Source organism: Leucoraja erinacea, chromosome 9, assembly GCF_028641065.1.
Source record: "Leucoraja erinacea ecotype New England chromosome 9, Leri_hhj_1, whole genome shotgun sequence".
In the NCBI taxonomy this organism is placed as follows: domain Eukaryota; kingdom Metazoa; phylum Chordata; class Chondrichthyes; order Rajiformes; family Rajidae; genus Leucoraja; species Leucoraja erinaceus.
Window position 1 is genome coordinate 31,054,705 of NC_073385.1, and position 27,075 is coordinate 31,081,779.

At 39.1% G+C, this 27,075-nt stretch overlaps 1 protein-coding gene across 2 annotated transcripts; it reads right to left on the bottom strand.

Annotated features, from left to right (window-relative positions):
• On the bottom strand, positions 1-26,988 carry LOC129700201 (F-box/WD repeat-containing protein 7-like). Of its 2 annotated transcripts, XM_055640484.1 has the most exons (12): positions 26,876-26,988; positions 21,100-21,278; positions 17,236-17,324; positions 15,145-15,330; positions 12,840-12,958; positions 11,049-11,200; positions 10,173-10,245; positions 8,965-9,076; positions 7,355-7,479; positions 2,785-2,860; positions 906-1,021; positions 4-574 (listed from the first exon to the last, which is right to left on the bottom strand). In XM_055640484.1, the coding sequence occupies exons 1-12, from the start codon at positions 26,981-26,983 to the stop codon at positions 446-448; spliced, it is 1,464 nt and encodes a 487-aa protein (XP_055496459.1). In that variant the 5' UTR covers positions 26,984-26,988; the 3' UTR covers positions 4-445. The 2 variants fall into 2 exon arrangements, with proteins under 2 accessions (XP_055496460.1, XP_055496459.1); XM_055640485.1 differs by lacking the exon at positions 906-1,021 and having other exon boundaries at positions 1-574.
• Positions 26,989-27,075: the final 87 nt, after the last annotated feature.

The following is a 27,075-nucleotide window of genomic DNA, read 5'->3' on the forward strand; positions in this document are numbered from 1 at the left end:
TTTTTTTCGGGTTTTTTTTCCACAATCTATTATCCTTTGGGGAAACCCCTGTCATTTATAGGAATTGATATTTTTAAAGCTGTGTTGAACTGGATATGAAAAAGTGACAGATTTTGGAAAGATGCTTTCTTCATTCTCATGTCTTGGAACTTGAAATGCAAATTGGTTCAATGTTGAGGAAACAAATAGATGGAAATTCAAAGCATTTTTACTTTTTTAATGAAAAATATTGCAATATGTTTGTTGTAATAAACAATTCAGTACATTATAGTCACATAAAATAAAACTCTGCTGTGGTTATCCAGAATTGACTCAATGGAATGGGGGAGGGAAAATGTATGACCAGGAAGTACATTGGGCCTTGCTCAGTTGACAAAGTTTAATCATCTTAGTTTTCTACATAAAAATTAGTAATTGATAATTGTAAATATCTAACTACAGTAATTTACCAATAGCTCAAAATTGTTAAAATTCCAGGTGATTCAGGAGAAGCTGTAACGACCTTTGTCTCATTGATCCAAATCTTATGGAGAAGCGATGGGTTTCTATGGACGACATTAACTAATTTCCCTTCCTAGAAAAAAAGCATGAAAATCAAGAGCATGAAGACAGCAACAAAAAATATACTGTTATGTATTATTATAATTGCTAACTCCGCAAAATACAAATTGAAGATGGTCGGTTTAGCTCAATGATAATACATGTTTATTTTGCCATTCAAATGTATTTTATCAGTTAAACATCTGAGAGTGTACATTATGTGAAGATTAACAGCTGAACTAAATATTGCAGGATGTTTGAAAGAACACAAAAAGTATAGATAAAAATGATGTCTTTCAGAGAGAATCGGGCAAGATGACTTTAAGTATACATGCAACATTTGTTGCTCAAAAAAGTATATTTACCAGTATATCCCAGACTAAAATCTTCTTTCTATCACCTCCACTAACAAGTCGATTTCCATTCAGGTGTAGACTCCTGACTACCCCAATGTGTTCAGTCATGATGAAGAGACATTTCCCTGGGATTAAATATTGGACATTCTTGAAGTATTTTCCTCATTACATAATTAATTTTAACGTCTAAAATTGTTTTCAGAGTTTTGCGATCGAACATGACTAGATAAACTCTAGATAAATGTCCACCAAAGGTTTGACTCTTTGCTGGTAAGTACAAGAGAAAGGATGGTGATAGGGAATTGTGATGTTCTTTTCTGGGATGAGCAGTGGGTTGATCAGCCCTGTCCATCTATTCAGCAATTACCAGTTTTAAGGCTTGCGTTTTCCTCATCCTTTTAGCTACTGTCACCTTCATGCCCCCAGACAGGAGACATGTCTCCTTCAAGTATATATTGAAGTACTACTCCATCTTCAACACTTTTGTGTTTTTAGTTATTAAAATCCCTGCTTTAGAATTCCCCTCGTTGTCACCTTTCATCCACCAGCCTCTGCATCCAACACATCATCCTCTGACATTTCCATCACTTTCAACAATTATTCCACCACCAGTCGTGTCTTCCCATTCCCACTCCTTTCCACCTTCTTCAGAGACCACTCCCTCTGCAACTCCTTGGTTCACCATCCCTTCCCACGCGAACCACCCCTGCCTCAGTACTTTCCCAGCAAGTACAAGAGATGTAACATCTATCCCTATACCTGCTACCCCACCTCCATCCAAGAAATCCAGCAGTCTTTCCAGGTGAGACAGGTTCACGTGCACCTCTAACCTCGTCCGCTACATCCGGTGCTCCTGATGTGGCCTCCTGTACATCAGCGTGACCAAGCATAGACTTGCTGACTGTTTCACCGAACATTTGGGCACGATCAGCCATGACCTTCAGGATTTGTGTCTTTTTAGCCACCCTAAAGTCTTCCAGAACTTCATCAGTGGCTAAGCTGATGCAAGTACCTGCGCAAGGGCCTCCGCAATTTCTACGCTAGATTTCCCAAGAGCTGAGATCAGTGTGTTGAAGGGACTGTGGATAACCAACAACATGTTTGGTGGAGAGGCCTTCTCTGCATGCTTGACATCCCCAAGTTGCCAATTGTTAGAAAGCTCAAACAGGAGTCTGAGTATTAAAACAGGGCATTTTCTCTAAAATGTAATTTTCTCTAGAATGTAATAGAAAATGTGAGACAAAGAAAATGGTGGAAACATTCAGCTGGTGAGGTATCATCTGTGGAAACAGAAATAGAGACCCTTTCTCATTTTAGTAGTAACGATGATAGGTATTCAACTTGAAACATTAACTCTGTCTTTCCACAGATACTGCTCGTCTTACTATGTGTTTCCATCATTTTCTGGTTGCAATTCAGATACAATGTCAATAGTTTTTGAATTTGCAATAAAAATATAACAGGAAGTGCAGTACACTAGAGTATATTTATATCAGCACCATGAGTTTCAACTGTTTCTGGAAGAGTATCTGATCCGATAAACACATTAAAGGGAGGTTTGATGCACATGTAACATAATAATAAAATGGAGAAGTGTTGGGAAAATGTGATTAAAATAAGAATTCGTACAGGTCTAAATTCCAGTAAAGAGTAGTTGAGCTTTATTTGTTGTCCTTTATAACTATGGCTTGCTCAATATATGTGGCTAAGAATGAACAATGGTGAGTTAATCACTGTCAGTGTTGCATAGCTTTTCAAAAATTTTAAGAGTGGATTTATGGCTATCAATAACAATGAGCTGCTTTCTATCTGCCCTGAAAATATTTGTTTTGAAGACAAAAGGGAGCTTTCAAACTGAATTCATAATAATGTGTTTAATTTTGCACACCTGTAAAGTCCCAGACTCGAATGGTGCTATCTGATGAACCAGAGCAGATTGACTTTTCATTAAACTTCACACAGTACTGCAGGGAATAAAATAAAAATGTTGTGAGAAAGGTCACATAAAATGTGGATGAGATCATTTATTTCAAGAAATCAATATATCAAATCAGTGCAACAAACATTTTGAGAAGAAACTAGCAAAGAGATTTTTAAGCATGTGCTTAGGATGAGAGGGAACACGGTTTTAAAGGACAGGCAACAGGAAGTAGCTAAAGTATCTACAGAAAGAAAAAGCGCTGAATGATTACAGACTAAGAGATACACTTTGATGGTAATAAGTAAACAGCACACAATTGAGCTCAGTAAAATAAAAGTATAGATACTTTTTAAGAAAGGCGAGAGCAAGAAAACAGAATTATAGACCAGTTAGCCTGACATCGGTGGTGGGAAGATGCTGCAGTCAATTATAAAAGATGAGATAGCAGTACATTTGGATAGCAGTAACAGGATCGGTCCGAGTCAGCATGGATTTACGAAGGGGAAATCATGCTTGACTAATCTTCCGTAATTTTTTGAAAATGTAACTAGGAAAATGGACATGGGAGAGCCAGTGGATGTAGTGTACCTGGACTTTCAGAAAGCATTTGATAAGGTCCCACATAGGAGATTAGTGGGCAAAACTAGGGCACATGGTATTGGGGGTAGAGTGCTGACATGGATAGAGAAGTTGTTGGCAGACAGGAAACAGAGTAGGGATTAACGGGTCCCTTTCAGAATGGCAGGCAGTGACTAGTGGGGTACAGCAACGCTCGATGCTGGGACCGCAGCTATTTACAATATATATCAATGATTTGGATGAAGGGATTCAAAGTAACATTAGCAAATTTGCAGATGACACAAAGCTGGGTGGCAGTGTGAACTGTGAAGAGGATGCTATGAGAATGCAGGTTGACTTGGACAGGTTGGAGGAGTGGGCAGATGCATGGCAGATTAAGTTTAATGCGGATAAATGTGAGGTTATCCACTTTGGTAGCAAAAACAGGAAGGCAGATTACTATCTAAATGGCATCAAGTTGGGAAAAGGGGAAGTACAACAGGATCTGGGGGGTCCTTGTACATCAGTCTATGAAAGTAAGCATGCAGGTACTGCAGGCCGTGAAGAAAGCGAATGGCTTGTTGGCCTTTATAACAAGAGGAATTGAATATAGGAGTAAAGAGGTCCTTCTGCAGTTGTACAGAGCCCTAGTGAGACCACACCTGGAGTATTGTGTTCAGTTTTGGTCCCCTAATTTGAGGAAGGACATTCTTGCTATTGAGGGAGTGCAGGGTAGTTTACAAGGTTAATTCCCGGGATGGCGGGACTGTCATATGCTGAGAGAATGGAGCAGCTGACTTGTACACTCTGGAGTTTAGAAGGATGAGAGGGGATCTCAGTGAAACATATAATATTGTTAAGGGTGTGGATAGGCTAGAGGCAGGAAACATGTTCCCGATGTTGGGGGAGTCCAGAACCAGGGTCCACAGTTTAAGAATAAGGAGTAAGCCATTTAGAACGGAGACGAAGAAACACTTTTTCTCACTGAGAGTAGCGAGTCTGTGCAATTCTCTGCCTCAGAGGGCGGTGGAGGCAGGTTCTCTGGATGCTTTCAAGAGAGAGCTAGATAGGGCTCTTAAAAATAGTGGAGTCAGGGGATATGGGGGAAAAGGCAGGAACGGGGTACTGATTAGGGTTGATCAGCGATGATCACATTGAATGGCGGTGCTGGCTCAAAGGGCCTAATGGCCTACTACTGCACCTATTGTCTATATAACTACCAAAGATCTTTCAATGCATGATAACCATGTAATTTTCTACAGATATCCTACAGCTGAAAGGATATTGTTTCTGAGCGATCAGACATTGGAGGGAAATAAATTAAGGATAGTTATTTTTGATCAACTGGTGGAGTCCAAGGAGGCAGTGTTAGGTGCAAAGACTAGAATAGGAAAAAACTAGAGATTAGCTCCCAATGGGCATAATGTACTTGAGTCCTAATTGAAAAAACATTTTGTGGTTAGATCTTTTTAGATCATTATCAAATTACTTTTGTACTTAATTTTAATGTACTTCTAATATTTGATTGAGGTAAAAAAAAACTAAGATCGCAGACCGAAGAAGAGACAAAATTTACCAGACAATAAATCGTGTTTTTGTTTTAGGAGGAAGAAAGATAAAATGATAGAGGCATAAGGGAGTAAAATGTTGAAAAGCAGATATTTCAAAAGCAGAATATTAGAAAAATGTGAATATTTTTTAAAGATGTGGAGAAAAATCTTAGCAAAAGGTAAATAAATACACCACAATGGAAAATATTTTACGATGTTCCTTATTCAGGAAAAGTAGTAAGTGGAAAGGTAATGAGATGAAATTGCACCCTTCATTATTAAGCTTGATTTTCCTTGGACTCTTGGAGCAAGAGAAGACTGCTACCTACAATTGGATTGTACTAGCTCATCACATTTTCTTTGGGTAGTTTTAGATGCTCATTTCTGTTGAGTCCCTATCAATGTGGATAGAGGGAAAATGCACTCAGAAGAAGGAATGGAATGATTATGTCTAAATAATCATGAAGAGGAGTCAATACAAATCATCAGGAGCAAAAGAGGAGATGGGGAATGTCTGAAGGACTCAAGAAGGAGCATTTGGTTCAGGTTGCCATTTCTAGTTTTGAATAGCTGACAAGAGATCTCTGGAGAACGTGGACAGGTGATGTTTCGGTGATTTATAAGTATTCATCAGATGCGGGGGGGGGGTTGGAAGAAAGTTGGAAGATAAGTGGGGCAGGAAAAAGCATGGTAGGTAATAGGTGGTTCCAAGTGAGGAGGTCTGTAGCCAAGCAGATGGTTGGAGAAAAGCCAGAGACAGAAGGTGTGAGACAAAAGGGTTGAAGAGTTGCGAATTGTGAAGCTAAGGGAAGGAATGTAGGTGGAAGGAGAAGGGGAGGGGTGAGAAATATGTGCAAGTCCAGGTCAGGCACAGGGCAGAAGGGAGTTTGTTACTCTAGAGGTACTCCAGCACATTGTGTCTTTGAATTATTCATATTGTGTCTTTTTTTTGTAAACCATAATCCACAATGTAATTCATCAGTTACTTGTGCTTAGGAGATCATTTATGCTTGCTTCCGCCACAGTGAAGAGTCCCTTCAACCAATGTTTAAATGACTGGTAATCTCTTGGTTTTAATTGATAATCCAGCGAACTGAGCTCCCATCATGAGATTCATCTATCAGAATACAACCATACGGGCACTAAGTTGTCAAAAATGGCTGCATGATGATGACCGTCATATTAACAAGCATTTACTTCGATGATTCAGTGTTTCAGATTGTAAGCAAATGGAGCAATGAGATAGTGATGGAAATAAATAATTAAGAATGCAAGTCCAAATGGACACAATTTATAACCCTTATAATTCCGCCACTCACTTAAATTGTAGATCCTGCTGACGCTTTTGGTTGACTGGACAGATGCGCTAATGATGCAAATAACGCATTTTGTACTCATTTTGTACAACGGTACTGAGTTGTTTGAATAATATTTGTGATATCCCAAGGGCATGAGTGTCATACAAGGAAGACCCTGAATTGTTCAATCATCAATGAGAAATTTGATATCTGCATCATTGCTGGTTTTTGTTTTAATGAAACTCAATTTATAACCACATAACCATATAACAATTACAGCATGGAAACAGGCCATCTCGGCCCTTCTAGTCCGTGCCGAACAACTTTTTTTCCCCCTAGTCCCACCTGCCTGCACTCAGACCATAACTCTCCATTCCCTTCTCATCCATATGCCTATCCAATTTATTTTTAAATGATACCAATGAACCTGCCTCCACCACTTCCACTGGAAGCTCATTCCAATTTACTGATGATGTAATTTTGTATTTCCTTCTATTATACGTCCAACTATTATCTTAAAATCATGTTATCTTTGTATTTTTCATGTAAATTAATAATTTGTGTTTATACCCCTTTATCATCTATAAATGCCTCAGACAACTTTAATCCTAAAATAAAAAGGCACGATTCTTAGATTGTCTGATGCCAGAGAGAGCAGAATTTGCTAGTGGCACGGGTCAGTAAACTGGATACTCCCTGCTACACTAAATAGAAACAAGATGAAGGAAAGATAGTACCTACGTAGAGAGAAATGAGTGATGAAAAAGGCTGTGATCAAGTTTTTATGTCCTAAGACTTTAACTGTATCCCTCCCCACGGATGCTGCTCAATCTGCTAAGGATTTTCTGCATTTCTGCCCTGACACCGTTGCAGCACACTTGATCTGGGTATTGTGGAATCATCCTTGTGATGCCGTTTCTAAATTTGACAGTATTTAAGATTATCATGATTACCACTGGATAAGCAGAAACATGTCGAAAGTAGTGACTACAATTGAATACACATCCATTTGAGAAGTGTTTTCTCCAATTGGAAGAGGTATGCTGTTTCATTGTTATATTTTCTTGTCTCTTTAAATTTGGAAAAATTGTAATTCCCATACATGGTTTTCACCTTATAGAAGCTACTTACCACATCTCCCATGTGTCCTGGACACTTATGCAGCAATTTCCCATTGTCTACTGACCAGATAAGAACTAAACAATCCCCTCCTCCACTCACCGCATACCGACCGTCAAACTGACAGCAGTTCACCACTGCAGAGGAAAAAGTACACACAACAATAAAAACAGATTGACTTTCCACAAAACCCGCAAAATATTGCTTTTTATTTTTGTTAAGCTCCTAAAGAATCAGTTTTAGACAATGGTGTGAATTAGATAATTGGTGGACTGAACTATAGAAATAATTTGGATTTATAACATTAAACAGAAATAAATAAACCTTGCAGATTTCTTGGCTCGCATTCCAATATCGTAATCTGTATCTGAAAACCAGCAGGACATTTTCTGTGAGTTTGCATCTTATATTTTATAAATCAGTGTGAGAATGAAGGAAACATTTAAGGTTGCTATTGGTCTGAAACTGTGATGATTACCTGTAATTTCAGTCAGATTTACTGAGGGACTGAAAGAGGAAAAGCATGTGGATGAGATAGTTGAGAAGGTTGATGGCGAGGGAGAGTGTGTGGACAAGACTATGTATTTGTGAGTCGTCATACACCAGTGTGCAGACCCTGTGCAGCTGACCTTCCTTGCCTTTGGTCCAAGACATCACTACTAATACTTTGGTGTGCAACTGGCATACAACAGTCACCCACACAGTAAAAAAAAATCACACACAAATATCAGAAGAAGGGTCTCGACCCAAAACGTCACCCATTCCTTCTCTCCAGAGATGCTGCCTGTCCCACTGAGTAAGTCCAGCATTTTGTGTCTACATTTGATTTAGACCAACAGCTGCAGTTCTTTCCTACACACAAATATCTTCTATTCCATAAAATAGAGTGGAAGCAAGTAATCTATGGCCACAGTGGACTGCCTAAAAAGAAGAATGCCTACATCCTTGCAACTCGGACTCGATGATATTTGCCTCCCACTTTCATTGTCTCATTAAAAACAAAATTGTGAATGAGTTGTGCAGTTAAAGTGAATGTTGGTGTTGAACCAATCTTCATGATTTTGTCATGGTGCACTTTATTTGTGCCATCTGCTGTCCTGAAATTCCTCCAAGTTACTTATTTCGCATCTACTGTGATAAAATTCACAAGAGAAAAGAATTGTACCAAATCATTAAAACCTCAAATAATGCCATAAAAAACAATATCTCTAAGATGCAGCAGCATTACTCTCTAACTGCTCTCTAAGATGTAGCAGCATTGTTTAATGTAGCAATTTCCATGAATCTGTCTTTGGTGGAAAGCTACAGTCTTGACATAGGAAGCTTTTCATTTTAAAAAGCACCCTCTTGTTGGTGTAAATAACTGCCTATTTTCCATTTTTTTTGGGAGAGGAATACTGAGTCAATATCCACTTCAATGTCCAAAAAAGACACAAAAAGCTGGAGTAACTTAGCAGGTCAGGCAGCATCCCTGGAAAATGTGGATCGGAACATGGATCCTAGAGATGCTGCCTGACCTGCTGAGATATTCCAGCATCCTTTTGTGTTTTAACCAAATACGGTACTTGGTGTCCTTTTGTGTATTAAACAGCATCTGCAGTTCTTTGTTTCCACTTCATTACCTTCTGTGTGGCCTTTTAGAAGAGCTGTACATACTCCTGTTTGTATATTCCATATTCTTATTGTATGGTCCCAGGATGCGCTAGCAACCAGATGCTCTTTCATTGTCAAGTGCTGTTTGGTAAGCAAGTGGTTAGTGCAATCTTAAACAAATACAAACGTCCTATTTAAATGCAATGTAAAATATATTTACATTGAAGTGTGGCTTTGCATCAGTAACGAGTCCAAATAACGATAAAGCTGAGAAACGTCAAAGCAGTTTCTATATTAATCATCGGGGAAGGAACAAGAACTTGAAAAATATTTTTGATATTTTATAATTATGTTTAGCTAATAATTCTTGGCATAAAATAACTCTGCCTTGTTGTCAATTACGCTGGCAAACCATATATGGACACTAAGCTTTCACAAAATGTATTACCCCAGATGCCTCATCCAAAGTGAATCAGAGATTTTGGAGCAAAAAAGACATCTAACAACATTCTAAAAGATCATGGCCAGCTTAGGAAGGGTAAATAGAGGGAGGTTGTACCCACTTGATGGTGATTATGGGACCAAGGTACAGATTTTAAATTTTGGAACAAAATTTAGAAAGTTCATCTATTATAGGAGCAGAATTAGGTAATTCAGCCCATCAAGTCTACACCACAATTCAATCACGGCTGATCTATCTTCCCAGCTCAACCCCATTCTCCTGCCTTCTCCCCATGATCCCTGAAACCTGTACTAATCAAGAATCTGTCAATCTCTGCCTTAAATATCCATTGACGGCCTCCACAGCCTTCTGTGGTAATGAATTCCACAGATTCAGGTAAATTCCTCAGGTACGTTCTTTTATTCTGACGCTATGGCCTCTGGTCCTAGACTCTCCCACTTGTGGAAACATCCTCTCCACATCCACTCTATCCAGGCCTTTCACGATTCAGTAAGTTTCTATGAGATCCTCCCGCATCCAGCGAATGCAGGCCCAGTGCTGTCAAAAGCTCGAGAAAAGAGATGGTGAGGAAAATATTTTAATCCAGAGATTAGTTCTAATCTGAAATTCACTGCCTATAGGGCAGAATCGATCAAAATGAAACTGCATGGGCCTTTATCCATACCGACCAAGTTAGTACCTTGTGCTTGTCCCGTTTGCCTGCATTTAGCTCATTGTACTCAAAAGTCCTTCTGTCCCACATATCTATCATAACATCATGAAGGATAACATTACCTGAATCTCATCTTCATGACCTCGGAGTATTTTCCTACACCGTCCATCCTGAATGGACCAAACTCGAAGAGTTCTAATTATCAAGAGATAAGAGGATAAACTAACATGTCAGAAATTAACATTAAATGACCATTATACAAATATTTCTTGCTGTAATTTGGTTATGCTTAATTGCCTATTAATTCAAATTGATGGTTCTTTATAATATAATTTGTGTATAGGCATATTTTAGTTGCATTGTTTTGTTTAGAATATGCCAATAATAAAAAGTGCCTAGGCACAATTTCACTCAAGGTTTAGCTGGTAAAGGCTGTGATCCATCGAAAGGAAAGATGCCAGATTTGACTTTGAACTGTGCTGAATTAGCTCGGTGGGGTACTGTAATATATTGGATCCAGTTCACTTCATCACAAAAGTGATAAAGTCCAAAGTTCACGTTTCCGCTAACTATATAATAATTCTGCATGGAACTGTGCTTTTGTGCACATGGGCAGAAATTGATGTTGTATATATCGATCAAGGTCAGCTGTTACGTCTCTTTAGATGTAAAAGTTAGTAACTTTTCAAAGCTTAGACAGGAGAGAGAAAAGGGAGGAAAATAATTTAGTTTAACCTCAAGTATAAAAGCATTCTAGATTTTATATGGTTGCAAGATGGGACATAATATCTAAGTTACAGCATCCAAGTCATTCTGTGACTGATTTGGAAACAGCCCCAGGTTTTCTCAGATTGATGCAAGGTTTATAGAAAATAAATTAAAACAATGTCACATTATCCCTTCTTTAATTATGGATACATCTTTAGACTATATATTTAAGCGGATACACTTAAAAATATTACTTTATTGAATGATCACATGTAAAATCTGACTTTTACCTATCTGAGCTGGCACTGACCACTTTTGTTCCATCAAAGCAGATATGATCAATTGCTGAGCTGTGGCCCATCAGTGCTCGCAAACACGCTCCCGTCTCTAGTTGGAAAATTCTAATCAAGCTGTCAGCACAACCTGTTACAATAACCTCATGCTGAAAAGTGGAAGTCATTGCTTTAGCTTTTTAATGACATTAATATTCACAACAATCACACCCAAAATTTGTTGCATCACATGCTTTTTTTAACAACGATTTAAGAATGAAATTTTTATCAGGGTTTTTGCACTCTCACATATTTCAGCAATTGGTAAAGTGGATCCGAGTTGTTTTTTCTTGCTGAGATTCTGTTACTGATTAGTGGATCGGTACCTGGGGTGAGGAGAGAGTAATTTAAAGATCAGGGATTGGGGGTAAAGGAGGGTGTTGTGGAAGTGGTGGAGTAAGAGACATTGGGGCATCTGGAATCAGAGCAATGGGACATGGTGTAATCAGTTAGAAGCCAGAATTAGAATGGTATGGGCCATCTGGCAAAAGGAGATCACAACATTCAATTTTGTGCTGCACTCTATCCCTTTGCTTTACCTATTGTACTTAAGCTTGGCTTATTTGTATTTATGCATAGTGTTATCCGATTTGATTAGATTGCATGCAAAACAAATTTATCATTGTACCTCAGTACATACGTACCTAAACCTGTCGAGTATCACACTATTCTGGAGTCCGGACTAGAGGTAAGAGCAAGGCCCATTCTATGGTTGATGTCTGGGTGAATCAGGAATTTGTAGAAGGTGGGGGGAGGGAGTGTTGGTAGGGTAAGATCAGTGGATGGAGAGAGGGTGTCGAAGAATGCAAGGTAAGTATGGACTCGGATTAATAGGGTCCCTGTCTGGCTCTGAGCTGTGAGAACTTGATTGTCCAGGGTACGATCAATGATGTTCCTTTCTGAGACTAATGTGCACCTAACACAAAATCTCAGGCATCCAAGGGAGGTTCATAGTGTGGAGTAATTCAGCGGGTCAGGTAGCATCGCTGGAGGATGGGTCAGAACCCTTCTTCAGACTCGTTTAGGGTCAGAACCCTTCTTCAGACTCTATTCAGTCTGAAAAAACATCCCCTCCCACAACATCACCTTTACATTTCCTCCATAGATGCTGTCTGACCCGCTGAGTTACTAATGCACTTTGTTTTCTTTTGTAAACCAAAATTTGCAGTAATTTGTATTTCCAAGCAAGATTCATGTTAGGTGATGCCGAGATGTTTTTCTGTACCCACACGAAATGGTCAAAGTTGTGGATCATTTCATTAAAAGATCAATTTCACCCATGTATTGTTAAGGTTCTGATTTCTATAACTTTACATTTGTTCTATTATTCCATTTTAGCCCCAACTTTAGAAATGTAATGTGCTTTTGATTCAATTAAGGCACATTAGTTTATGGAAGAAAACTGCCAATATTTACCAGTCTACCAGTGATGTGGAGTTGAACCCAGTCTCCAAAATGCAACAGGCAGTGTGTTTAAGTTATAGCAATGCCTGGTCCACATCAATCATGTTTTGAAACATTCTATTTTAATTATATAATCTTAGAAAAAAAATTCAAAGAAATAGAAAAATAAATTTTCAAAAACATTTCTGTTTGAAGCTTTCTACAAACAGTTCCAAAGTAATTTTCTACAGTAATTGTTCTAACAGATTTGACTGTGTATTGATTCTACCTTTGCAGGAATTGAAGCGGGTTCTTGTATTTGTAAAGATATTCTTGCAAATGGCTGTGTGAGAAATATTATTCTACCTTAATGCAAACACATGTGACAGCATCTGTGTGGTTATCCAGAACTTGCAGACATCGTGCAGTGAACAGATCCCATACGCGGGCAGTTTTATCTGAACTGCCACTAACCAGCCGTTTCCCTGTTGTAATGGAAGAGGCATATAAAATGGAGACAGTGGTGGATGAGAAAACCATAACTTCAAATGTTTTATTCAAAAGATAGGCTGCGCATGGAAAAGTCAGGTATTTTTTCATTTAATCTGCATTAAAAAAAGCATTCTACATGGCAAAATTATACAGGTGTTAAACATACCAATGTGCAGCCTCCTGATGTCATTGTTTTTTTAGGTGCAGTTATGCAAAGATCAAGTTTATAATTTCTATTGTGTCTCACAAGAAAGTCTGTTCTTGTGAATGTTTGAACGAAGGGAGAGGAATAGGAACGAACAGAAAGAATAATGACAGGCTAGGTATAAAGTACTAAACTAAAATATCATTCATTTGGAACAATTTTGCTTCATGATATACACGGAAGAGGGAATAGGTGGCATCATCCAGCAATTCAAGAACTCATGTAATTTGTGGTTTACTGGGAATAAGTCTGAAAACCGTGTCCACCAGGTTCAAGACAAGCTTCTTCCCAACAACCATTAGTCTCTTGAACAGTACACAATACCAAACTCAACTAAGAAGTTAAATGGACTATCTTTGGTTGCACCAAGGACTTCTGTTTATTATTTTTGCATTAGTATTGTGATTATTAATTCATGAATTTCACAGGTTCATCACCATCTGGCCACCAAAATTCATCCTCATCTACAATATATTCCAAAGGTAGTCCTTTTATTCTGAAGCTTTGCCCTCTGGTCCGAGACGCTCCCACTAGTGGAAACATCCTCTCCACATCTAGTCTATCTAGGCCTTTCATTATTCGGTACATTTTAACAAGGTTTACCCCTCATCCTTCTAAACGCCAGCAAATATAGGCCCAGAGCCATCAAGCACTTCTCATACGTTAACCCAATAATCTGTGGGATCATTCTCATAAACCTCCCCTAGACCATCTGCAATGCCAGCATATCCCTCCTCAGATTTGTGGCCCAAAGCTGCTCACAATATTTCAAATGTGGTCCGACCAGTGCCTTATAAAATCTCAGCATTACATCCCTGTTTTTACATTCTAGTCCTCTTGAAATAAATTCTAACCTTTCAGGAATCTTGTACCAGCACCCCCAAGTTCATTTGCAACTCTGATTCCTGAATCCTCTCCTCATTTGGAAAATAATCTATGCCTTAATTCCTACTACCAAAGTGCATGACCGCACACTTTGCTACGCTGTATTCCATCTGCCTCTTCTTTGCTCACTCTTCCAACCTGTCCAAGTCCTTCTGCAGTCTTCCTGCTTCCTCTACACTACATGCCCTTCCACCTATCTTTGTATCATCTGCAAACTTGGCCACAAAGCCATCAATTCCATCATCCAAATCATTAATATACAACTTGAAAAGTAGTGGACCCAACAATGACCCCTGCAGTACACCACTAATCACTGGCAGCCGACCAGGAAAGCCCCCTTTATTCCCATTCTTTGCCTTCTGTCATTCATCCAACCCGGCTGCTATCGATGCTAGTATCATCCCTCAAATATAATGGGCTCTCATCTTGTTTAACAGCCTCATGTGTGGCACCTTTTCAAAGGCCTTCTGAAAATCCAAGTAAACACCATCCACTGATTCCCCTTTGTCTATCCTCCTACTTACTTCCTCAAAGAATTCAACAGTTTGTCAGCAAGATCTCCCCTTCACAAAATTATGCTGACCGGCCTATTTTATCATGTTCTTCTTAGTACTCGGAAACCTCATTCTTAACAATGGACTCTAAAATCTTATCAACCACTGAAGTCAGGCTAATCGGTCTATAGTTTCCCCTCTTTTGCCTCGCTCCCTTCTTGAACAGTGGAGTAACATTTGCAATTTTCCAGTCCTCTAGTGATTTTTTGAAAGGTCACCACTAATACCTCCACAATCTCTAAAGCTACCTCTTTCAGAACCGTAGGTTGTAATCCAACGAGGTCCAGGTGACTTACCAACCTTCAGACCTTTTTGATCAATTGAATATAGCTTTTCTTACAATTCATCAATGCTATTCAAATCCCCCCTTAAATAATGCTTCCATGAAGATGTGAGAGGCTGATGCACAGGCTCAGCCCTTCGGTGTCCTGCCACCAGACTATGGTCCTTCCCCAAACCACAGTGGATGGCTCTCTAACAAAAATAAATGTTGCAATTCACTTCATATTCTCTGCACTAGCTGATTATCACTCACCATCACAGTCAAGGCAATCCACTCTTTCTTGGTGGCCGCGAAGTAAAGGTAGAACTGTATATCTGCCTAATGTCCAGTTTTGAGTCAGGTGACACGCCCTGCAGTATATCTCCTTCCATCGGCAGGTTGGAGACAATGATGCAAGATCAGAAAGGTTAGGTTTATTGTACCTCGGAGATGTGAGACCTAACAAAATGAAAACGTAATATATTAACTGATTAAAGGACAAAAATATTCTATGGCACATCACATTAAACTGGTCCCGATGTTGCGATAAATTATTAGACTGACCAGAGTATTATGTCATTAAAGTATAGTGATATTTCTTGTAAAGAAAATAAGCTTGAACCTCTAAACATGTGATATTTGTTACTGGTATTATCTTTTGTGTTCTTAATACAAATGCAGGTTAAAAAATATAGCATGCAATATAAGCAAGTATATAATACCAGTGACTACTATGTATTTATTTACAGTGAAAGCATGCTCGTTCCTGATAATCTGTCTACATATCTGATGTAGTGAAAGTACCTGCTGAATTGGAATAGTAAAACCCAAAATAACATACAGGAAGATTTACTTTCTATGCCAGTTCAGACAAGAAGATGTATTAGTTTGCAAATCATCCATGGATCCCTTCACCTTAAACTGTATTTGTTCAGTGCTGTGTGGAATACATAGGCAAGGATTGCTAATGAATTCCATTTAAGAATTAAGCTGGTCCAACGTTGGTTTAAAACTGGGTAATTCATCTCATGCAGCAATATTAGTTGGACATGAGACAAAGGGGTGGGATAGTGCTCCTCTTCCTACTTGCTCTCAGAGATGGCCGTTCCAGAATATGTATTTTGTCTAAAGACTAAGTTTTTCAAAATTATAATTGTGACTTTAAAAAACACTCCACTATTTTATCCCCATTTATGATTACATCTCTAGCATCTCAGTTACAACTCGAGCAGGATGAACTTTCACAACTCACTATTGTGCATGAAACAGTCAAATTGCCACGTAAAGTATTGCAAGCATGCAGTAAAGCCTATAAAGAGCTTGAGTATAAAATGAAAGAAAAACAGATGTAGAAGGTATCTACCATTAAATAAGGTACACTGTTTTGTAGGGCTATATGTAATATTGTGTATTTTTACTCTTCTGTACCAATTTAATGATGTTATACTTAGATTTAGTTTTTTTTCGTTTTAGTTTTAGAGATGGAAATAGGCCCTTCTGCCCACCAAGTCTGCACCCGCGCACATTAACACTACCCTTCACACACTAACACTGGGGCAGTTTTTACTTTTATACCAAACCAATTAAACTACAAACCTGTAGGGCTTTGGAGTGTGGGAGGAAACCAAACATCTCGGATGAAAACCTAGCAGGTCATGGGGAGAACATACAAACTCTGTATGTATAGCACCCGTAGTCAGGATCGAACCCAGGTCTCTGGCGCTGTAAGGCAGAAGCTCTACTGCAACACCACCGTGAACTTATTTTCATTAGTTGAAAATGACAGTTCAAGGGGCACGAATGTGATGTATTATCTATGGTCTACTGTACTCCCTTCTTGAGATTCAATTTTGTTAACTACAAGAGAATGTAATGTCCATTCAGTTGGATGTATAAATAGTAGAATAGAGTAGAATAGAATGCCTTTTATTGTCAATCAAGACAATAGAACACATTTAACATGCAACCCAAGATGAATTTCTAATAAATAGTTTTAGCTTATTCAATAGTGCTGCAACAAATTGTCACTGATGGAAAGTTTTCAGGAAAGATATGTTCATTTTAAAGCAAAAATCTTCTCATTATTTAATCAATGGCTACTCGAGATAGTTATCACAATAGTATTTAGTATGCGATAACTATTATATGTTGAGATTCAGTGAAAGTTCTGTCACAATTGATATTTTGTATTTTAAAGATTTTTTTTCTCCAAATCATTCAACAATATTTAATGCAATTTTCTCTGTTGCAATAAACTCTTTTCACATACAAATAGATACTTTGACTGTATCTCCACTTTAAAAATACATTTTGAAATGGGATTGACAAATGCACTGCCTCCTGACACACAGTGTTGGTTGTTACCTGTGGGACTGAAACTGAACTGGTCCTTTGAAAAGAGTTGTTCGTCAGTGTTGAAATTATGCCAGCTTTTCAGAGCACACAATGGTTGCCTATCAGAAATAATACAATATCTGAGGATTATATGTGATAAATTAACTAAAAAATTAATTTAATATGCAAATAAATGTTTTGCTCTCTTTATCTTCAGATTTCATGAATTATCTAAAACTGGAATATATTGAGTTCTAAAATGACGTGCTTTTACTTCTCTTTAAAGTTTATAATGTCAGTCAAAGTGTAGAAGATGATGTTCATATTTTATCAGTTCAGAGACAGGATTCTCTCTGAATTCTCTCTGACAGGATTCACAAACTATTTTCATAACAAAAACTATTTTCACAACAAATTATGTAAAAAGTATTGATTAAAATTCTGCTGGAAACAGACATCATTTATTCATTTTTTATGCTGTTTATTTTTGATGAAAGACCCTCATTAGTTTTTCTCTAAAAGATCCCATGATTATTTTATTTGAACATTTGATTTTATTTGAACATTAAAAATATTTTCTAGAAATTCTCCTTTCACGACAAGTAAAGTTCAGTCTATTGTGAAATAATTGCTTCCTCCTAATTGTTCTAGGTGATAATTAGAATTAACTATAATTTGTTGCCATCATCTTGATTTCAATTCCTTAATGCATGTTATTTGGTTTTACATCATTCAGGCGAAAATGATTAAATTGCATACATAACTGATGTGAGATTCTGTTTAGTCTTTTTATTTCAAAATTTAATTTAACTTACAGTTTATGCTCAAACATGAAATATTGATTGATTGGAAGATACCGCATTAAAAAAGGCCATTTGGCCCACCAAATCGACGCTGACCATTCAGCAACCATTCACACAAGTTCTGTTAATCCACATTTGCACCACTTTTTACACACCAGCGGCAATTTACAGGGCCAGTTATTCTACAAACCAGATATCACTGTCATCCATAACAGTTGCCTACTGCTGGGCCAAGAGATTATTCAACCGATCATTTTTTTCTCAACCACTTTGTAAACATCTAAAGCGTCTAAACAATTACTAATATATGGAATATAATTCTAATCCAGGGTGAATATCAACTGTCAATTACCAATTCAAAAATTTCTCCCACCATGAATCAAGACTGGTGCATAGACAGGAAAGGTTTAGTGGGATAAGAGCCAAACATATGCAAAAGGAGTATATTGAACAGCATGGATGTCAGGCCAAAGTGCCCGTTTCTCTGTTGTATGATTATGACACACCTAATTCCTCTACCACTTTCCGTTCTAGCTCTGCTAACTCAGTCTGCAATATGTAGTATTACCTGATCACTTTTTTTAAATTACACTTCAGTTGCTCTAGATTTTCAAGCCACGGGGACTCTCACATTTCCTCACGTTTGGTAAGCGCATCATGCAACTCATTTGTGGCATATATATGTAGATCATGTAAGAGCACCCAATAGTAAGAAGGGTAGATAGATAAATAGAAAACAAATTAGGTGTGCGGTGTTACATGCATGCTACATAATTATCCGAGTCTTCTGTCATGGTGACACAGTATCTCCATGCCCTTTTATACCAAAACTGAATCAAGAGTCAAGAGTGTTTTATTGTCATATGTCCCAAATAGAACAATGCAATTCTTACTTGCAGCAGCACAACAGAATATGGTGATAGTTCCATGGACAATATCTTACGAACACCCCATCCGCCCAGCTGCACCTGCATTCAACTATAACTGCCGTTCCCAAATAACAAGACTTCCCATATTGTTAATCCAAATGAGCATTTCCTCCAGTTGGATCCATATGAGGTTGTGCCACCGTTGACTGATCATCCAAAGTGTTATAATTTGAGGTTTGTTCTCAATTCACGTTCCTTTACATATCATTTGATTGATTGTCCTGGTGACGGCTTTGATGCAATTTGACCTTGTTTAGCAGGAGATTAGCTGTTGGGATCAGGCTGGCAATACTGTCATTGTTTTCTGACTGCCTTTTACTTGTTCATGTTTGCTACATAAGATATTATTTATATATCTTCCATGTCTCTATGTCTCCCTCTCCCAACTCTCAGTCTGAAGGAGGGTCTCAACCCGAAATGCCACCAATTCCTTCTCTCCAGAGATGCTGCCTGGCCTGCTTACTCCAGCATTTTGTGTCAGTCTTCAGTGTAAACCAGCACTTGCAGTTCCTTCCTACATATTATTTATATACTTGCTTATCTCTACATGATATCTAAATATGTATTCATTTTTCCTGTTATATTTAAATATAGTTTTATTCTACTATGCACAGTATTGTATGGGAATCCTCAGTGTTTTCCAGCCATTCTAATCATGTAATCTATTTCTTTTTTTTGTCAGCTGGCTATTTAGTTGGTGATCCTTCTGAACACCACCAGAATTCTCTGCCCTTGGCTATACTTAACAGGCCTTTCGGGGTTTAGTTATCATCAGTGGTGCATTTCGTAACCCTATCTCTCCCAACATCAAACCCATTACTTGAAATTGGCACAAGTTTTATTGGCACAAAATAATTTATAACAATATAAATGTTTTGCGTCTGTGTATCTCCCTCCATCTTTGCCCTCTTGACATAAATCATTTGATTATTTGATTGCAGAGTGCCTGACACGTCTAGGATTGAAACCAAATCTAATTTAATATGCATGTTTAAGAGACTTACACAACAACTCATCTCAGTTTCCCTTTAGAGTCCAATGCCTTTCTAACACTGCAGATTACATCAAACTGTTGAATTAACAGAACAGTGTTAAATAATAGAATTGACATTTAGTGATCCATTCTCAAGATGCCAACAATTTATCCACATTATTTAGTGGAAACAATTTGAAGATATTCCAACAAGTTACAAATAGACATTACCTTTATACAAAAAGTAGAGATATGTGCCCAGACTAATGCAAGATGGGGTGCTGGAGCATGGCAACTCTTCTCAGAGAAAGGGGTCCTATCATCCGATACAATCAATTTACTCTTTTATTTCTCTTCTACCTGTAAATATGGACCCTATTGTGGACAATGGACTTTGCCTATGGTACTGATGCGCTACAATTCAGAGAACTATATTCTGCACTCTGTGCTTTATCTGTTGCACTTGAGTTTGACGTTTGCATTTATGTATGATGTTGGCATAGCAAAACAAGGCTTTTACTGTATGATTTGTATACGTGACAATAAGAAACCTAAAGCTTTGATACATTTATTCCTGACATCCACGCTGAGACAAGAGATTATTCAACTGGCCTCTTCTCAACTACTTTGTAAATATGTTTGCTCTGTATTCTATATGTTGTATTCTATATCGTGTCCTAGGCTAAAGTGCATCTGTGCTCCTTCTGGATTCTTTTGACCATTTTTTGATTCATGGTCTATTACCCCTTCAGTCACTGCTTAGATGACTAGACTTGTGAACTATCCTTCACAATGCAAGTCAGGCAGCATCTGTGGATGGAAATGGACAGGTGACATTTTGGGTTGGAACCCTTCATCAGTCCCGACCCAAAATGTCATCTGAATGGTCCTCTCGTCTTCTAGAGTGTGCTCCTGACGTCCCATCTATTTCATTGGAGGCTTTTGAACTATCTTTAATCGGACCTTATGCTGCACTAAATGTTGTACCTCTTAACCTTTATCTATGCACTGTGGGCAGCTAGATTATAATGAATGTCTTTTCTTTGACTGGATAGCATGCAAATAAGAACATTTCACTGTACCTCGATACGCGTGACAATAATAAACTAAACTAAGCCAAAATTATTTTAACCCACGATGAACATGTAACTTAAGACACTTAAAGAATTAAGACACTTAAATAATTTACCATAGAACATCAGTGTTTGAAAATTCCCTCCAGGATTTGTTGCAACATGCTATTCCAAATAGATCATCTGCAGACAAATATGAAAATATTCTTTCCACCAGCTCTTGAGGTAGTGTTGACACAAAGTCAATAGATAACAAGGAACAGAGTTCATTGTAGATCTCTTTCAGCTGTGACATCTAGGAAATAAAGGTCAGCAGAAGATCAGATACACTAAAAATGGCTGCTATGACATGAGGTAAAGACACTCAGAATCATGTATCTTTCCGCTGTCAATGTGCAGGCTGACTGACAATGTCTCCGTGCAATGGTTCAAGTTTAAAATTCTCAAACTTGCCTCACAACCTCGCCATATCACCTCCCCTTATTGTTCAATCTCCTTCAATTGAATAATCCTACAAGATATCTGTACTTCTTTTATTCTCGCCTCTTCATATTCCCCGAATTTAGTTGCTTTATCTCTGGCCTTGCCCTTGAGTTGCAAACTTCCTAACTCTGGAACTTTCACCCAAAACCTGTTTGATTCTCTGTGCCTCCTTCAATTGGTTAATCGCCTAAACATAAACCTAAATACCTTGAAATTATTTTTCTATCTTGCATTTCCCTGTGAGAAAGAATTATTTTCCCTTTTATAAAGGGTTCCTTAGTACCAGTTTAAGAAATGTATTTGTCCTTCCCCAGAGCTATTAGTAATGATTTAATACATATAATAGGACTCCTATTTCTACATATTCCTTGCTCCAACTCTCCATCTAATGTTTGTCAATCACGAATATAAGGCATGATCATCTGAACATCCTCCCATCTCACACTATCATTTCTCATAACTATGCTACTCCTCCTATTTATCCACTTGCTAAGTATTATAGTGTCATCCTGTTACCAGCTTCCTACACAACAAATTGTAGAAATGAATTAGTGTATGATAAAGAGGCTGCTATCTCAGTCATTACACGTGATAGAAACATTAAATAAGCACAGACATAACTGGCAGATTCTGTGAACACAAATTACTAGAGCCAGAATTTTGCCTTAAATGCCATAAGTGCATTGTCATGCCTTTTTTGATGATTTCAGGAAGATAATGCCTTTTTCACTATTGAGTGCCTAACTCAGCCTTTTTCGCCATTTTAACGTAACTTGCAAGAAAATTTACACCACCAGGGCGAAACCCGGCTGTAAGTGGGCGTTAAGTGGTGATTGGGGAGGAGTAGGTGGAGAAGGGTCCAGTCTTTTCAAACTGGAGTCAAGCTATGAGTAGATGTGAAGTGTTGGTTGGGGTTACCAGGGTTAAGTTTCTGTTTATCGAAAATGCAGTAGAACTCGTTCAGGTCGTTGGTCAGCTGACGATTGTCCAAGGAGGGGGGGGTTTTCCTCTTGTAGCTTGTGATTTCTTGCAAGCCCTTCCACACTGAAGAAGAGTCATTTGCTGAGAACTTGCTCCTCAACTTCTCAGAGTACCTTTCCTTGGCAGCTCTGATTCCTCTTCTTAGCTTGTACTTGGCCTGCCTGGAGAGGTCTGCATCCCCGCTCCTGTAGGATCTACCCCTGCAAGCGTCAAAATGCCTAAAGTCAAGTCAACGCCTTGTAAAAAACTGAACGATTTGGTGAGAGTGTACGGGAGTGATATATTCTCTACAGACAACTGTGTGCTGTTTTGCAACGCATGTGAGAAAGCAGTGAATCATGAGAAAAGATATTTCATCTCCATGCATGTACAGCCACCTAAACACAAGTTGGCGGCAGAGAAACAGAAGGTAGGAAATACGCAAGCTTGTCTCCTCACAACATTTACTGCTGGCTCCAATCGCAAATCTGAGTTTTCAAGTGATCTGTGCCATGCATTCATTGATGCTGGAATTCCACTGTGGAAATTGGAAAACAAATCTCTCAGAGCTTTTTTAGAGAAATACACAGAGGAACATATACCAAGCGAGTCATCATTACGGAAAAATTATGTTGACAGCAACTTCAACGTTGTTGTACAGAAAATTAGAGAAGAAGTTGCATGCAACAAAATATGGATCTCAATAGACGAGATAACTGATACTGTGGGGAGATTTGTTGCCAATGTGGTCATTGGTACACTAGAGGCAGGTCAACCATCAAAGGAGTATTTCTTGACGTTGGAAGTATTGGAGAAGTCAAAGAGTAGAACTATTGCTCAGTTGTTTACATCTTCACTTGCTGTACTTTGTACTTAAAGTTCCTGGTGATGTAGGTGAAGACATACAAGGAAAATGTGAGAGGGTGATTTTAGCTAACAAAGATCTTGAAGAAATACAAAATCAAAGGTTCTCAAAGGTAGTTGTAATGCACATCGTCAACATGAATGTAGAGTTTGTAGCTTGTTTCAGGTATGCACCAGTGATCTTAGCTAGGGTAGAAATAAGTTTTTCACAACTGTAGCATATTTTGTCCAACAGACATCATAGTTTAACACCAGATAATTTGAAAACATGCTGGTGGTTATGTACATCCAGGCAACTTTGGTAATTTAATGTAGTATACCTTTATAATTATCATTTTTAACCATATTTTGGTGGTGGAAATAAATGCCTTTTTATGCCTTTTTTGTCAATAAATGCCTTTTCATGCCTTTTTTGTAATTTTATTAAGCCCTTTTGCCTGCCTATTTCAGAGATTTTTAGTGCCTAAACATCCTGGCTACAAATTACTAAAACAAAATAAACATTCAATGCATTAAAAGCTAGCAGAGTAAAACATTCAATTGACAAATACTTGGTGGTCCTAGGATGGTGGTCATAAGGATGGTGTAAGACTACAAAATGGCACAATACAAATGGATCTTGGGGGTCCTAGTACGTGAAACAGAAATGTTAGTATGCAGGTACAACAACTAATTAGAAAGACTAGTAGAATATTGGCCATTTTAGCAAAGGATATGGAGAACAAATGTAGGGTAGTTTTGATGCAATTTGCACATAGTGCAAATGAATTATCAGTTTAAGTACTCCAAACAGTGGCTCTTCATATTTAAGGAAGGATTGGAGGCCATGTAGAGAGGTTTCACGAGGTTCAATCCGAGCATCTGAGTACAGATAAAGTTTGTCTGTCCATTCCTGTTCTGACCAAAGAATGAACAGAAAAGAGAGGTATGGGTGGGGCAAAGCCTGCCAAGTGAAAGAATGGACGGAAAAGAGAGGTATGGATGGTGCAAAACCTGCCAAATGATAGGTGGATGCAAGTGAGGTGGGGGGGGGGCAGCAGATGGGTGGAGTAAGTGACAAAGGCTAGAGGTGAAAAGGGACAAAAGGGTATCAGAAGAATGGAGAAGAGGAGGAGTGATTTTTAAAGTCGGTGGAAGGGTCAGGGGAGGAGGAGAAAGGGGGGTGGAATAAAAGGGGAATGGGGCCTCAGAGATGAGTGGGATGGGAATGAATTTAAAGAGGACTGGAAAGGGACAGGGTAACAGTGTTGGTGGGAGAAATGTGAGTGCACTGGGGGAGGAGGGGGGGGGGGGGGGGGGGGGAGGATAGGAAAGCTAGGATAAAGATGTGTTAATTGAAATTGTATAATTGAAGGCTACCCAAATGGAATATGAGGTACTGTTCCTCCGGTTTATGCAGTGGCCTTACACTAGCAGGGGAGGAGGCCAAGGACAGAAAGATCAGTAAGGGTCTGGAAAGAAGAGTTGAAATTACCTAGCAACCAGGATCTTCTGGAGGCCTTGACAGACCAAGCGCAAATGTTCGGCGAAATGAACACTTGGTCCATGTTTGGTGTCACTGACATGGATGAGGCCTCATCAGGAGCATCAAAGACAATAGATGTGGTTAGAAAAGATGCAAGTGAATCTCTGTCAGGAAAGGCCAGCTGTAGGGGTCCCTAGATAGAAATGAGAGAAGGAGGGTAGAGGCAGGTGTTACATCCCCTGCGGCTAGAGGGAATTGTGCTAGGGAGGGGTGGGTTGGGTAACATCAATGAGTGAACCAAGTAAGGGATGAGTGAACCAACCACATTGAAGGTGGCAAAAATCTAAGAGACGAATTTGTTGGATGTGAAGAGAGCAGGAAAGTTGACGAGTCTGAAGAAGGGTCCCAACCCGAAACATCATCTGGGAATTATTTCTGCAGATGCTGTCTGACAAACTTAGTTCCTGCAGGTCTTTGTGTTTTGCTCCAGATTTTGGCATGTGAAATTTCTTGTCCCTAAAGCTGATATGTTTTTGGATGGGGAAAGAGCCGGAATGTTGGTGATTTGAAAGCAGGAATGGTGATCAAGAGTAAAGAGTGTTTATATGTTCCGAAAATTGAACAATGAAATTCTTGCAGCGGCATAATAGATCTATAAACACAATAGACTGTAACGGGTATAGCTTGGACCCAATAGCAGCACAGAATCAGGCAGGTATAATTGGTAATGAACTTTATTACGATACTGTAACACAGAGTAGTAACACAGGAATGGGTACACCGTACTCACACAGAGGCTCAGGATTGAGTGAGGGTTCTGAAGAGGGGCAGGCAGGAGACGTAGTTGGGGTAGCGGAAGGTCCGGTAACCAGGAGATCCAACACACGATGCAAACAAACCAGCGAGGGACAGACGAAAGGAGAGTCGAAGCCAGGCAGGAAGTGGAGGAGACGTTGCAGGGATACACCAAACAGCCCAGGAGAGAGGCAGACAGAAATCAGGAGGTACAGGACGAAGGCCGTGGTCGGGGACAGAAGGCTGAGGTGATATCCGGGAAGACGACAGGACAGAATGGTCAGGGGCAGGCAGGTTCGAATCCATGTAGGCAGTCGGGAAATCGCTGGAGAGTCTTGCCTGAATGCTGAAAACAATCTGGCACTGTGTGAACGGTGAGGAGAGTCTATATACTGGGTTAATAGGTGATCAGAGGCAAATGAGTGCAACAGATGAGGAGAGTTGGGCTGATGAGAGGGGAGTGGCTGGCAGGCAGGCAGGTGAGGAGAAGGAGGGACCGGTGGAAAAGTACTGGGAGGTGAAGTGGAGGTGAAGGATGAGAATGAGGAGAGGGCAGACTGTGACATAGACACAAGAAAGATCAATACATTTAAAAAAAAACAATGGTGTGTTGAAGAGGGAGAGAGTAAGAAAGTTAACATGTGTATTGGGTGGGGAAAGAACGATGTGTTGGATGGGGAGAGAGCGGGAAATTTGATGATGTGTTGGATGGGAAGAGAGCTGGAAAGTGGCATTGAAGCCAAGATTGGTTGAGTCACGAGCTTTCTGAATGGAGGAGCCTACCTACTTCTGTTCCTATTTCTTATGTATATATGTTTTATATATATGTTTGTATGTATATATATATATATATCTCTATTGAGGGAATAGAAGAGCTTTTGGGTCTGGATCTTCAGATTATTAGGCTTCTTCAACATTAACATTTTAATGTTGGCTTATATATATTGTTTTGATCATGAGGGTGAGAAAAGAAGAGTTAGTATTTAAGGTTAACGATCTTACATCAATGCTGATTAAAGGCTTGCATTAGATTGCTCCGACATTAAATAAGCCAACATTAAAATGTTACTGTTGAACAAGTTACTGTTGAACAAGCCTAATAATACGAAGATCCAGACCCAAAAGCTCTTCTATTCCCTCAATAGATGCTGCCTAACCTGCTGAGTTCCTCGAGCACTTTATATTTTGCCCAAGATTCCAGCATCATCAGTTCCTTGTATCTCCATTAAAATATTAATGCATTTAGTGACAACACGTCGATTGTGTTCAATCGTATTCGTTGGTGAGATTATATGTGTTTTACACTCTGCTGCCAATCTCCTCACCTGGCAGGCCCGGAGTAATCGCCACAGTGTCTCATTCTGTTCCTTTTCTGGCAGTGTGCCGAATGCAGAGGAGATCAGGTCTACTTTCTCCCTGGGCGCCCCGTCCATCTCGGGGTAGGATACCTACCCGCGGCCGCGGCGTCTCCTGAGGCCCTCCGCTTGGCCGCAACCATGGCAACCGACGACATTGGCGGGTCGCC

What these genes read in the sequence shown, in the direction of transcription:
- LOC129700201 (XM_055640484.1), bottom strand. Translation starts at nt 26,983, where the DNA reads ATGGACGGGGCGCCCAGGGAGAAAGTAGACCTGATCTCCTCTGCATTC. An exon ending in TCAAACACTGATGTTCTATG is followed by an intron (nt 17,325 to 21,099) that starts GTAAATTATTTA and finishes TATTTCTGATAG; the next exon opens with GCAACCATTGTGTGCTCTGA. An exon ending in GTTCAGTTTCAGTCCCACAG is followed by an intron (nt 15,331 to 17,235) that starts GTAACAACCAAC and finishes TCATTTTGTTAG; the next exon opens with GTCTCACATCTCCGAGGTAC.